The sequence below is a fragment of the Pantherophis guttatus genome, chromosome 7, assembly GCF_059756535.1.
Source record: "Pantherophis guttatus breed Tessera chromosome 7, ASM5975653v1, whole genome shotgun sequence".
NCBI classification, from domain to species: Eukaryota; Metazoa; Chordata; class Lepidosauria; order Squamata; family Colubridae; genus Pantherophis; species Pantherophis guttatus.
The window spans coordinates 42483427-42498424 of NC_142069.1; the positions used below are offsets into that span (position 1 = coordinate 42483427).

At 36.1% G+C, this 14998-nt stretch overlaps 1 protein-coding gene across 5 annotated transcripts in view; it reads left to right on the forward strand.

The window, feature by feature from the left end:
* Positions 1-410: 410 nt before the first annotated feature.
* Positions 411-14998, forward strand: part of LIN7A (lin-7 cell polarity scaffold A) — a 30062-nt gene continuing 15474 nt past the window's right edge. For 2 of the 5 annotated variants that reach the window (XR_015728942.1, XR_015728944.1), the window contains exons 1-2: positions 411-866; positions 8252-8370. Coding sequence is in view for 1 of the 5 variants with exons in the window: in XM_034403673.3 (XP_034259564.1) it covers positions 821-866; positions 8252-8370 (165 nt within the window). In the remaining 4 variants the exon portion in view is untranslated. Of the gene's footprint in view, positions 867-8251; positions 8371-14998 lie in introns of those variants that run through there. The other 3 variants (XR_015728943.1, XM_034403673.3, XM_034403672.3) reach the window with 3 other exon arrangements.

The following is a 14998-nucleotide window of genomic DNA, read 5'->3' on the forward strand; positions in this document are numbered from 1 at the left end:
CCTCTTGAGGCCCTCTAATATATAACTTGTCTCCAGGGTTTCTAGTTTGCACACTGGATAGTAAATACTTCAGGAAGAGGTGGGTGAGTAGCTTCTTTTTTGCTCCCCCAGTTTCTATCATCTTGATACCTTCAGGCATGATAGGTGACTCCCATCATCTCCTGCCCTGGCTAATATAGGGGAAAACATCTGCAAGATACCAACCAACTAAGCTCAGAGAGCGCCAAGGACTCCACATAGAAGGAAATGGGTTGCAACAGGTTGCAATCAGCTGAGCTGCCCTGCTACTTTATCAGGCTTGCTGGGCCAATTCCTTGGTTCATCTCGGGTGATCTTCTTCTCTTCTGCCTTGTAAGCACCTGCTGCGATGCCCTACATAATAAGGATGCCTCCGTCTAGGGAGACCCGCAGAACCTTTCCAAGCTTCTCGGTTTCCCGGAGTTCCCTTGAGCCTTTGCACTCTCGGCCGTTGCCCAGGGATGCCAAGGACCTCGCGATGACCCTGCCTCGCCTCCGCCGCTCTTTACCAACAGGCCGTTCCCCCACTGCCAGACCGCTGCCTTGTGGTGCCGCGGCGGCGCGCACAGCCTCGATCGCGCCCTTTTTCCACCTCTCCCCCCCCCATTTCTCTCTTTCACACTCACATACACACCGTTTACGCATCTCCCGGTCTTGCCCCCACATCCCGTCCTCCTCCCTCTCCCTCCCCGTCCTCCCCTTAGCCCCTCCTTGCCCTCCCCCCCCCCCACTCCTGCTCCCAATCACACTCCCGCCCGATACTGGAGCCCGGCGTCATTTCAGCTTCAGCCGATCAGCAGACATGGCGACGACGCTGACAGCGGTCCAGCCGCTCACTCTGGACCGAGGTAAGTACTGCGGTGCTCGGCGCCGCGATCTGACGTCCGCCTTCTCTTGCTTTCCCCCCACCTTTTCGGTGGCAGAGAGTCAGGGGCTGGATGTGGTTTTAGTCTCCCCAGAGCCAACCTCAAGAGCCTTCGCTACGGTTGACTCCCCGGAGACGATTTCCCGGGGGAGCAATATATTGCCCAGCCGGCGGCAACATGTGGAGGTTGAACCGCCCGGCCGCTTGCCCGGAGTCTCTTCCTCGCCCCGTGCCCCTTATAAGAAGCGCAGCGGCAAAGCCACCAGCCGATTGGGACCCGCTCTTGCGCCTCCGGATCAGCCCGGAGGACTTGAGGCAAACGGAACGGGACCACCTTCAGGGTCGCGGTGGTGAACAAGAAGGGAAGGACGGGGAAACTTTATTTCCGAGGCTTTGGGTGTTCGGGTGCCAGTTTGGAGGAGGAGGTTTGGCATCGGGGTGGGGGTGGGTGGGGGGGAGTCAGCAGCAAGATCAGATTTCCTGGAGACCTTGGAATTGCCTATGCCAACATGGCAGGTTTCAAAGGCAGAGGACTATAGTTACAAATAAATACAACCACCCTCCCAACTGGCAGTTAGTAATGTGGGGGAGATGCTTGTTCCATGCATAAAGAAAAGGGAACATTGGGAAAGGACAGCATTTGGACTTCTATCACTGTTTCACCCAGTAGAGCAAAAAGATATTTGTTAATCTGATTTCCATAACTTTGACACAATCACTAAGGGCTAGCATCCCCACCTATACTGCTATTTATAACTGCTTTCTATCAATATGTTATCCCCTGTGGCAGAAATGCTATGGATTATGTTTTGTCCATGACTGGGAGAGATCATGAGTCAACCCCCTTTTCCTTTTTCATTCAGTATGTTAATCTGAGATGAGAAAAATTTCATAGATTTGCAAAACTAAAATTTGAGGTGCAGTCCTTATTGCATGCCACTGATAACCAGTTTATTGCAGAATGCAGATGCCTTGATGTAGATGTACACATTCTAAAGCAGAATGTTTGCAGTCCATATTTCTGAATGAAAGCAGAAGACAGCAATTTGGCTGTAATTAAATCCTCACATACTTTTTTTTAGAAGAAAATGTTGATTGACAATTCCAAAAGATAATGAAATTGAGGGACAGATAGACTAAACACCAGATTAACAAGTGGAGTGGAATGAAAAGAAGAGCAGGTGGAAGAGACAGAGGTGTGAAAAAGAAATTTCAGTTCAAATATAGAACTGGATTTGAAGGGGGGGCGGAAATCCCCTAATTCAAACTAATTCTCTGTTTGCCCAAATGAAACATCACATTTTGTTAATTAGAATATAAAGGGAAAAAAAAGTTTACGTTCTTATTTGCTTTTTGATACTACTTGTTACCTGTGTGACCCAGGATGTAAATTCTATTGATTTTACTGGAACTCCTTTGTAATATGGCCACTTTAATAAATCAATATTCAAGAGCCTCAAAATATTTATTTAAAAATCTAAAAACAGTATAACTGAAGCTTCTTAGGAACTCTTAAAACTGTCCTTAATTTTAAATAATTAAAGAATTACAATAAATCCCCAATTTCCTGCTTTACCCTCAGTGTAAAATTCAGATTCTCTGTGTAAAATTCAGATTCTCGGTATAAATTTGAATAGCTCGTTGGAGTGTAATGAAGAACCCTGGAATTTATATGTTGCCAAACCTTACTTAAAATTCACTTCTGAAATGGGCAAATCATGATAGCTAATGCAAAGAGAAAAGAGTATAGAGTGTTAGTAGTAGCAGTTTGTTGACAAAAAAGGATGTCTGTTGCTTCCAAATAGTTAGAAACTCAGTGTGTAATCTGCAGTTTCATTCCAGTGAACTACTTTAAAGCAAGACAAATTATTTCTTAGCAAAAGGTTGAACAGATGGCAGTTTATTAGGAACCATGGATCTTTTTTTCCAAGGAAAGTATGACTACCACATACTATAGTCATTACACTCTGCACTTATATTTTTTATTATTTACAAACTAAATAGAATTGAAATTACTCTTAACTTTTTATTTCGCAACTACAACTTTAATGAGAATGTACCAAAAGTGGTAAATAATCAGCTACACAAAAGTAGAGTACAAATATTAATAAATAAAATACTAGGGGTGAAAACCTATCCTTAAATTACATAAACTTTTCACATATTATTTAGGTCAGAATTTAATACCGATGTTATATTAAGCAAAATTAATTACTTAATTAGAAGCTACTTAACATTTCACATGAAGCTGAAGATAATTGTTCATTAATAAATGCATTTGCATAATGAAATAATTATCACATAAGTGAAATGAAACAAAATCATTCATATATGAAAACAGCTATGAGCAATTTTTAGATAGGCATGCAAACCTTGCAAAATATGTAGCCTAATAATTTAAAAAGAGATTATTCTTCTCACTAGCACACATTGAAAAGTCCCTCTCTGAATGCTCTTCACAGTCCTAATAGGTAGAGGTCAGAACATTTCTGAAGAATGTCCATATGATTCAACTGGATCTTTTCCTTGTGTGTTTAGAAATGTTATTAATGTTAATGCTGTCAGCATCCTTGGTACCCAGTAAATCATGTGCATATACAGGGAAAAGTTAAGTTCTGATTTACATCCAGTACAGTACAAACTATTCCTCCAATGCAGTTACGGTGATGCTTGTATTTAGAAAACAAAACTAACAGGGAACTATGTAACATAAAAGAAATAGAAAAGAGAAAATGCTGCTCCTCAAAGTAAATAATATCAAGAAGAGTGGCAGAGGAAAAGAATTTGAAGAACTTATTTAGAGGTAGCATTTTGTTTGCACAGTTAAACAATTTCTTAGACAATTTCTAAGAGACCTGGCTCTACATTGTTTGTCCTCACTCTTTCTCTCTTCCTGTCCCTTCTGCTCATAGATATACATGGCAGTATCCTACTCAAGCAATGTTTTGCCTGTCTTAACTACATTTCAGTAGTGGTAGCACCTGACAAATTTTGTCTTGCTTCAGATGCTAAACAAAATAGCATCCTGTTTGTTCTTGGATAGGAGACAAACAAGGAATGCTGGGATGTACCTTTAAGTCAAACAAGCATCCCAGAAGAAGACAGTGGAAAACCATTTTACATACTACAGCCAAAAAAAAAAAAATCTAACGTGGATGTATCTACCGTATGACGTTACCAAGAGTTGAGTTGAGTTTGACTCAAACCAGATAGCTACATGGAAATATGGTATAAGTAGAATAACATAAGCCCAGTGGGAAAGAGTCCATGTGTTTCACTATATCCCACAACCTCTTATGAAAAAAGAACAGGGAAAATTGCACTGACAACCTACAATACTGAACCAGGCTAATCAGAATTGCAGATACTGGGACCAGTGATAGATAAATAATTGCAATGATTTTCTTTCCTTTTGAACTTGGTCCACTTTCCTTGGTTGGTTATCAATAACTTCTGACAGTTTTCCCTATAGACATGTCAATATTTCCACTCTTTTATCATCTATTTATATAGATCATTTGCAAGATTTTTCATACAAACATTAATCAAGGGGATGTAGAAATTACTGGAAACCATATAATATGATAACTTTTAGGTTTCAGTCAGCTTACAATGCACATGATTTAGTCTAAGTGCTAAGAGACTTTAGCTTTTGATTAAAACTTAGCAAAACGCTATCTTCCCAATAGCTGTTACTAATACTGTTATTGCATTATGTATATTATACATTATACAATGTGTGTGTGTGTGTGTTTTTGTGTGTGTGTGTAGAACTACATACATATACATACATATACATACATACATATATATCCACACATATATTATATTATATTATATTATATTATATTATATTATATTATGTTCTATTATGCTATATTATATTATATTATTATATTAATATAATACTGTAATATGGAATGCTCAAGTATGTAGTAAATTGAATATTTTTCTCTTTGCTACAAAATATTTTACAGCAATCAACCATTATTTAGATCTCATTTGTGGAAATAATGTTCTTGCCTTGTATCATCTCTTGTATTTTTTAATGATAATTTGCTGTCATAGTTTTATTAGAACAGGATGCAAGACTTTATCATAAATGTAGAGAAGATCTATATTTTAAAATCTGGACTAGAACCCAGTCACCATGCCTCTGAGAAAAACCCACATAACCTCCAAAACCTATCTACTTCACATCCTATATCATAATGAATCTCACTAAAATAGTAACACTGGTTTAAGATTGTGATGATGTAACACAGTCACTTCGTCACTGGAAACTTTTCTGGTGTAAGAAATGTAGTAAGATCCTTGTCCTTATTTACAGCTGCAGCTTCATAAGATTGCATTGTAAAGCTTTTGAATTCTATTTTTCCTCACCTGTGATAAGATACTGTCAATCTATACTGCCTTTTTCCCATTAATAGAGACCTTTATATATGTTATCCGAAATTTGCATTAAATTATTTCAAACTAGAGAAATTTTCACTGGTAGGTTAAGTTGAATCTCAAGCACATGAACTTCTTTTCTCAATTCTTGTCAGCACAGAGCTTCTTAAAGCAGCACAAAGTAACTTATTTCTTTATTATGTAGAATATATTTTCAAAATAATGGAAGATTTAATCACTTTACAGTTTAATCTGAGAAGCTTTATCATTTAGCCTGTACAGCCCTATTCTGGCAGAACTGGGAACGTGCAGAACACAATTAACTAGAAGATTGAATTGTGGATGTTCCAGGGTTTAAGGGATTTGGAATACATAAAATAATCTGACAAATAGTGGAGAAGACTGAATGATAGAATATAAAAAGCATTAACTGAGAATAGAGAGGAGCTTTGTGAATGGAGAATAGCAAACATGTAAGTAGCCACAATCCAGCCAGCAAAGTCATTGACTAAGTATCAATGTATTAAGTCCAAATTATTTACGTTAGTTGAGAGTCAGTGAAATAAGTAATAATTTAGCCTCATTGATTTAAATGGGTTTGTTCTAAGCATGACTAATTCTGGAACCATTCCAAATGTAGTGTAACATAATGTCCTAAAATGTATGTATAGGAACCATTAATTTGACAGTACCACTGATTTATTGGGAAATTCTAGACATACTATAAACTATACTATGAAGAAAGCCTTATAAAAATAACTACTTTTCATTGATAATTAAGTGCAGCTATGTACAGAATAAGGTTATGGCTTCATAAATGCAATTTAAAACTGAACTTTCAAATTAGCTATTAAGATGTAGTGTGAACAGGAAAAGAGAGGAGGAAAAGAACGTGGCTAACTGGAAATTAGACAAAGCAGAGAAATTAATATAATGATAGTTACTTTGAAAAAATACATTTGTTCATTAATATATATCTATCAGCTTTAAGTTACATAATGAAAACAGTGAAAATTTCACGCATCCACATTGCTGCTTAGAAAAGCAATGCCAGCAAATTACAAGTATTAGTTGTATCTTCTTTTAAACTTATTTACTTATCAAGTTGTCTATTAATTTTTAATCAAATGTATAACTTGTACAAAAGACAAATGATAAACTGAATTGAATTGAATTGTAAACCATATAGGCATTAATACATCGGAGTAGGACAGTGGAATTTGTAAAAAAAATCTTGTTTTTCTCTTATGGTTTCTCGGAGCAAATCCAAATAGGGAGCATGGAGTGCTTGAGACAGTAATGGTTATTTTCCTCCATTGCTTTAATGAAGCAGATGAACATTTTGAGTGATATTGCACAACATCATTACTGATTACATTTATCCAATATCTTTTAGAAATAAACAGACAGCTGAGAGCTTACAACCGGCATGAATGAACAGGGGATCAAACAAGGACAGGGTTTTTTTTTTTTCTTTTGCAAAAAGAATGAATGACGAGGTTGATCTGTTAAGTTCTAGGGAGGGTTACAGTATTTGGTTTATTGTTCAATTTAGTGTTTAAATCTGAATATGTGTTTTATATCTGAAATGACTGGTGTTTTATATCTGAATATCTGGTATTAAGTAGAGAAAATGCAAGAGTAGGGAAGGACCTTGTAAACCGCCCTGAACAGTACAGCTTTCAATTAAATAGGATGAAAGAAAGAGGCACTGATTCAGGTACATAAAGATTGCACATAATAGTGAAGGTCAAGGCAGAAAACATTACTTAGAAATCCTCAATATAGGACATTAGGGAGACCAGTAGAGGGTAACGGTCCACATCTTCATTATCTATATAGCAATGAACATAGTGGCAAACAGGAAGAACTTAAATCCTACATAGTAATACAAATAGAACTTGATAGGTATCATGGAAATATAGGGGATTAGAATTGTGACTGGAGTGCTTGTGGAAAACAAATTTTAACCAAATATTTAGAAATGCAAACCAGAATTATCCAGAACTACAGACCAGTTAGTTCTGGACAAGCTTCTAGAGCAGATTTTTAAGCAGTACATCTTCAAAACAGAAAAGAGTAAAAAGAATGCCATCATCACAAGGAACTAATGTGGGATTCTCAGTAAGAAGCCATGACAGTCTACCCTTATTTATTTTTATACAATGACAGGATTAGTAGATCACAGGAATACTGTATTATAGATGTAGTGTATTTGATCACAGTAAAATATTTGATAATTTCTAAATATAGACTACAACTACTATTGACAGGTATATGTGAACTAGCTACAAGTAATAGCATCCAAATAATGGTCATTGGGGAAAGAAATGTCAAGTAATCACTCTGGGTTCCCTCTTCATCCCAGTGCCTTTTGGCATCTTTGAATTAACCAAAGGATGAAATAAAAGGGATGCTCATTAAATTTGTAGCTGATTAGCTAATATTTTTAAAAATATTTAAAAATCACAATTCAGAATAATCTTGACATATTTGAAAGACTGTAATGCATCCCATTGAATGAAATATATCCCATCATCCAAGTATTTCAACTCTCTTTTCACACTGAATAAATTTCCTGGTTTTGTCCTATGCAGGTGAAGATTATAGTTTTATATATAGCCTTGAGTTAGATTTTGAGAAGCTTAGTATTTTGAAGGTTGCCAGCACAGAATTAACTAATTATCTAGGTAAGCAACTGTAGGAAAAACAAAATTGCAGAACTGAACTGTATCATAATAAAGTAAAAAAGTTAAACTAATTCTGCATGGTAAAAATTCACTATATGTTACACTTTATACTATTTTAGCTGAAACAATATCTCTCTCACCCTTCTCTCCCTCCCCTCTTCTTCTTCTTCTCCTTCTCCTTCTCCATCTCCTTCTTCTCTCTCTCTCTCCTCTTTCTCCCCTCTCTCTCTTCTTCTCTCTCTCTCTTTCTCTCTCTCTCCCCTCCCTCTCATTTGTATCTGTTCAGATATTGCCAGAGCAATTGAACTACTAGAGAAACTTCAAGAATCGGGAGAATTACCAGGACACAAGCTACAGTCACTTAAAAAAGTACTGCAGAGTGAGTTTTGTACAGCTATCAAAGAGGTATGGTAATAAATCTTTGGCAAAACATTCTCTGGGAGTTGGTGAGTGGAAAGCCCACTGTTGTTAATGCAGATAGAGCGAACATACCATTGAAAAGACCTCTGTATCATGTCAATAAATAAATACTGCTCTAGGGAGTTTCTGGAAATCGTTGGCATGTGTCCACAATCAATGCTGCAATAATAAAAATAAATTTTTGCATAAAAATACATAAAGTCTGGTCTGACATAAACAGAACCCACCCTCCAAAATATTTTATACTGGGGATTAAGGGGATAGCATTACATCACACATGGAGTGCAGGCAGAGGAATTATGAGAACAATCCAATGAAGATGTAGTAATTATTAGTTTCTTGCTACATTCTTTTGTTCTAGCATGCTGGGAGATTTGCAGAGCCTACAGTGTTTATTGGAGATAGCTCTCTAAAGATGGGAAACAGGAAAGTCCAGTCCAATTAAATAATCCCCTAACCATTGCCTCAATATCAAGGTAGGCACACACTGACTATGTTAGTGCTTGCAGATCAATGATGGCTACGTCACTGGATTGATAGACCCAGAAAAATCTGATTATCAATGTAAGCTTAAATACATTTACTAGGAAATAGAATTTATTAAGACCAAGGGTGTTTCTTCTATTACAACCCATAGGAATTTGATACGTAAATTTGTAATGTTTTCTATGAAAAATATAATTTTGATTGTAATCTTCCTTATTTTTAAACAATGCTGATATATTTTACTACATATAGGCACTTTCTTTTATTTCTTTTCCCAAATAATTAAAACTGATTGCTTTAACTAAATAATTATGGTTTTACTAATTTACCAACTTGTAGTCAGTGGCAAAGCATTAAGGTTTCAATGATTCACATGCTCATTACAGAATCATTTCCCTCCTTTCACTTAAATAAAGTTGGGGAATCAAGGCAAATACAATATATGGATTGAAATTGTATTCCCAACTTTAAAAAACCCTTCAAAGCTTGGAAAATGTAAAATTGGTAGTCCTGGGCATCACAACTTTTTTACTATCATAAGCAGCATCCATGGAAATTCAAACAAACATTTTAAAATAATTTATATTCCACATTTCTTATGAAATGTCATTGTTCTTGTTTGAAAACCTATAATATCACGTGGCGAAATTTCAAAACTCTTAAGTAATTTTGTGGATTTATGAGATTTTGACATTGCTTTTTATAGTAATTTTTTTTTATATTCTTCTTTGATCCATCATGCATAGAAGAGGTATTGAACTCTAATATAAATAATACTATTCAATATATTAGAGCAGATTCCATAATAAAGCCCTTAATTGAATCAACCAAAGACTTCAAATTGATGACAGAATGTATATAGGTTGGTCTCTATATCAGAAAGCATTAATATCTCAATGACATTGCTTAGATACTTTTTCATTTTTATATGTGAAAAAGTAGCAGCTAACATATAGCAAAACTCAGAAATTACTTAAATTGATATTCGCTATTGGTTGAATGAACTAAAAGCTATTTAGCTAGAGCTGGACAATTGACTGTTCTTTACAGGCTGCTGATTTTTTTGTTCCTGATAAGGAATAAAACAACCTAAAAGCATCTTTGCAGAACACTCTGCAAAACTAGAAATACTGCAAATATATATATATATAGAAATGCATATTCTCTTTTCCCCCTTTCCTTCAGTCTGTTTATTAACTTTCTTAATCCATTTCTCTAAAGTTGGTGGGAAAGGAAATCACAATGCCCACTACAGAAATTGATCAATTTCTAATTTTCCCCTGTTTAGGCAACGAGGGTTTGGAATTCTACAGATTTAAGGAATTCCTTAGTAGCACCCAGTCTACTCCACCAGCAGAATCCACTTCTGCTGATGGAATAGCATTACTATTCTATTCTATGGCAGTAAGAGGTAAGCTTTTGATGACTAGCAGCTGAAGGCTCCAATATAGGGGTCTCCAACCTTGGCCACTTTAAGCCTGGAGGATTTCAACTCCCAACTTTGCTGGCTGGAGAATTCTGGGAGTTGAAGTCCTCCAGGCCAAGGTTGGAGATCCCTGCTCCAATAGATGGCTGGAGGTGCTGTGATATTGCTGAAAGGGACAGTCTGGGTTTTCCAGTGGGGATTATTAGTTTGGAGGAAGGAAATGTAAGTTAGTTTGGACTAGCTTTGTACTCCACAGTTTGTATTTTGTACTTACATATAGTTTTTCAGTTGATGGCTGCCTACAAAAAGGCAGTCAACTCCTGGGAATTCCCAGGATAATGATGAATGTTGTGGGGAAGTGTATATAGCCTATGAACTATTTAGAACATTGTAGACTTTGCCAAGGACCGGCGTGACATATTATATGATTGCATTCTGAGAAGTTTATGTATAGAAATAACATACCAGCATGCACGATTATTTTTCTTTGCTCTTAACTTTCTGGTATTCATAGAATAATGATAACTAGCTCACGGTTTAAAAAAAAAAACACTTAAAAACCTAGAATGTGCCTAAATATGACTGTATTATCAGTTTATGGTTGTAACTGATTAATTTTTAGATCATTACTTGGAAGCTCACTTTAGTGCAAGTAAATGGTGAGAGTTTGCACTCTCCTTAGAAAACAAATATTTTTTCTTTTAAAAACCCGAATCCATTTTAATCAACATTTTATCATCAGCCATGATAGACAAATGTTTAGAAAGTATCATCACAAAGTGTACATAACATGCTTGATAGATTTCTGAACCCCAAAGTTATAATTGATTCTCCCGTCTTTATTCCAGACATATGGTATCATAACATCAGGCAACAGATGGATATCCACAAGTGAAATACATGTTATGAGTAACATTGGAGACTGTCCAAAAATGAGTTTCTTTTTTTATGAGATTTCTAAGTAAAATTCTTCTTCTTCTAAACTCCATACTGTTTTGGGTTGTCTTTGGTCTCCAGAGCAACTACCAGAACAGCATGGAATCTTATTTTTTCTTATTTTCTTATTTTTCATAATATTTGTGGTTATATTATATTCTGATATTCTGGTCCAGAAAGTCTAAAACAGCTATTATAATTACATTTTGCATGTTGTTGGCACTCATGGCATAAATGTAATGCCCCAGAATGTAGTGTTGTTACATCATATAAATGATGCTGTTCTCCATAGGACAATTGCAAAAAAAAAAAAAAAAAAGTTCTTATCATGAGAATGTGGATATGCTCATTCAGAAATGCAAATACATAGTAATGTTTATTGTGATGGAATGCCAAACAGTCCTTGGGAACACAGAGGGGACAGCAAGACCATTAAAAGAGGAAACCGGTCTCTTAAAGAAGAGATTCATGCGTTCAGAGGAGGGAGGAAACTGTAAGAAATTGACTCTGTGTAATTCCTTAATTGTACTAGGTATAAGCTGATCTGGAGAATTGATCTGGGTCTTCAAGATTGTGTACATTACCCTACTAGTGATAAATACCAGAAATTGAAATTATTTTTATGTTCTGCTTTGCCAGCTTCACAGCTGACAATTATTACGGTAATCATTAATGACACAATTGTTATCTTTTAAATATATTGGTGTCATTCTCATAGCTTCATATATTTAATTGTTTTTTATATAACCAACTCTTCTTTGCCCATCCTTGTCCTGTTTAAAAAGTAGTCTAGCTCATTCACTGTTGTGTTCTCATTTGGTACATTTTGCATTAGGGTAACATGTTCCATAATGTGAGTTAAGAATTGGTCTGTATTGTACATAATGGACTGTATTAACCTTGTTAATATTTTGTTCAAGTACTTTGTGATGAATAGAATACTAGATATGCTCTGTGAGAGAACAGGAATTGGCTAAAGAGTTTAAAATCAGTTCAGGGGCATCCTTCCTTGTATCTATTCAGTACTTATATACAGTAGAACCTCTGGACACAACCATAATTCGTTCCATAACTTTGGTCGCAACCCGATTTGGTCATGACCCAACCCTAATTTTGGAAATTTGGCGCTTACAAAAAAAATGGCATGGAAGGGGAAATCGGCCGCAGGGGGAAAAATGTGAATTTTTTGGTCAGAACGCAATTTGGTTGTGGTCAGAAGCATTCGTGACCAGAGGTTCTACTGTACCATAATTCTTAAGTGAAACGCTCCATTATAGTTCATCTTTTATGTCACTTTTACTTAATTCTCTCTCATGAAGCTAAATGGCGAAGTATAAAATGTGGTAGGGGAAAACACGTTTCTTTTACTGATGTTACACTCCGACTTGTCAAAAGAGATATTTTAAACAAAGTATCTATACCTGTTTTAGAATGTACTGTAATCTTTCTTAAGATACAATAGTGCTTCAGGATATTTAACTCCAAATATAAGGATTGAAATTAAATTCAGAATGAAGCTAATATTCATAAACACTCACGCCCACACCTATACCCATAGACACACAGTGATAAATTCCTTCAGAAAAAAAAAGTATTAACTTACTCATTTTTCATACGTTCCTATTATATGGCCTGTAATTAAAAATGTCAATCTTCCTAAGAGCTACATGAGTTCATGAGCAAGTCTGGGATTGTTAATGAGTCATTATAACCACTGCATGAAGCAAGATGACACGTAGCTTAACTGCATAGCTTCCAATTGTTCCAACATCTGTTGTAACAATGTAGATGTTTGCATCCCAGGGGTGACTGCTATCAATATCCTGAATAAAACATGTTACTTTTTTCAGATGAAAAAAAAAATGCCACAATTCCAGCACAGCTTTTAGGAACTTGAGACCCCCTGAATCTGTGTAATCAATCTTTTGGTTGGTCTTGCTTTTTATTAGTTACTTTTCCTGGCAACCCTGTCCAAGCTGAGCTGCTTCCCAATCATCAGCCATAATGTAAAAGCTTTTCAAAGAAGACACAGGTGATTTTTGGATAAAGAAACTTAGTCTACCACTGAGCAAAAATTATTCGCTTTTATTTTGGTAAGAATTTCCAGAACAATGTACCTAAAATAAAATTGAAAAGCAATTGCAATGTAGATAAAATAAGCCAGAAAAATCCTAAAACACAGAAACTAAAAGGGCAGCAAAGTTGGAAAGTGTTTAAAAAAACAAACAAACCTAGCCACCTGCCCTTTTCACATTACAGCTTAACTAAGGAATTCCTTGAATCTAGCAGTCCTCCTCTTAATGCTAGGTCAGTTGATGATAATACACCCATTATTTAGGATTTAATCCTAGTAAAGGTAAAGGTTCCCCTCACACATATGTGCTAGTCGTTCCCGACTCTAGGGCGCGGTGCTCATCTCCATTGCAAACCCAAAGAGCCAGTGTTGTCCGAAGACATCTCGGTGGTCATGTGGCTGGCATGACTAAACACCAAAGGCGCACGGAACACTGTTACCTTCCCACCAAAGGTGGTCCCTATTTTTCTACTTGTATTTTTTACGTGCTTTCGAACTGCTAGGTTGGCAGAAGCTGGGACAATGGGAGCTCACCCCAATACACGGCACTAGGGATTTGAACTGCCAACCTTTGATCGACAAGATCAGCATCTCAGGCACTAAGCCACCACGTCCCATCTTAATCCTAGAGGAGAGTCTTAATCTCGATTTGTATTATGTAGTTTGGATGGTAGACAATAGGGTGGTTTATCTGCTGCAGCTGACTTCATTGAGCTAGTCCATGCATCAGGAGGCTAGGACTGGATGGCAAGGAGGTTGAGTTCCTAAAATAGGAATTTCATCTTACTAATCAGATGTCCCATCAGATGTTAACATTCATATTCGCTGCTGCATTTGGGTAATTGGGACATTGTAGAAATGCTGTTAGTATATGTTGAACCCTAATACCACAGAAGGAGCAGCACAGGATATTAAATTATATGTGATGATCCTATCCCAGCTAATATGGATTTGATATGTTTCAAGGAAGTTGATGATTTGAAATTATATACTTTATTTTTCATGGATAAATAACAGAGAATGATTTATCCATGAAAGCTGATGGCTGGTAAAAAATATCTGAGGGACCAAAGGACTTGGTAAAATGGTTTGATCCAGGGATTAGATATGTTTGTATAGTTCAATGCCCTTAAAATTTTTTCATCTACGTTGATACTGTCAATGTTCTGGCTGAACTGTGGACTATCAAGAGCCTATGGATGGTTCTATTATTCATAAATCCTTCTTTGGTTGGAGGTCAAATATATTTAAATGCATGAAACATTAACAGTTGCACAAATAGATAAAGCACCATTTCTATTATAAAATCTATTATTAAGATCTTTGGAAGATATCTGCTATTTGGGAGTTCCAAACGGGTGGTCTTTTTAGCTGGAGTTATCAGGAAGTGAATTGGAGAACTTCAGCAAGCCAGGTGTAAGTTCTTCATTGGACTATCATTTTTCTAACCAGTAGTGGGGGAAAAATGATACAGATATTATTGTAGATTTTTTTCTTGTTCTTTATTCTTTTCTTTTTGTTCATTATGTTGATTTATTATGTTGCTCTTATAGGACATATTTCATTTAAGTCTCATACTCAATACTTTAAAATCATTGTTAAAATCATTACTTTATATCATTATCAATAATAAATGATAATTGGTGTGCCAGATTCCTTTTTGAGCATATCTTACCCATATATATCACAAA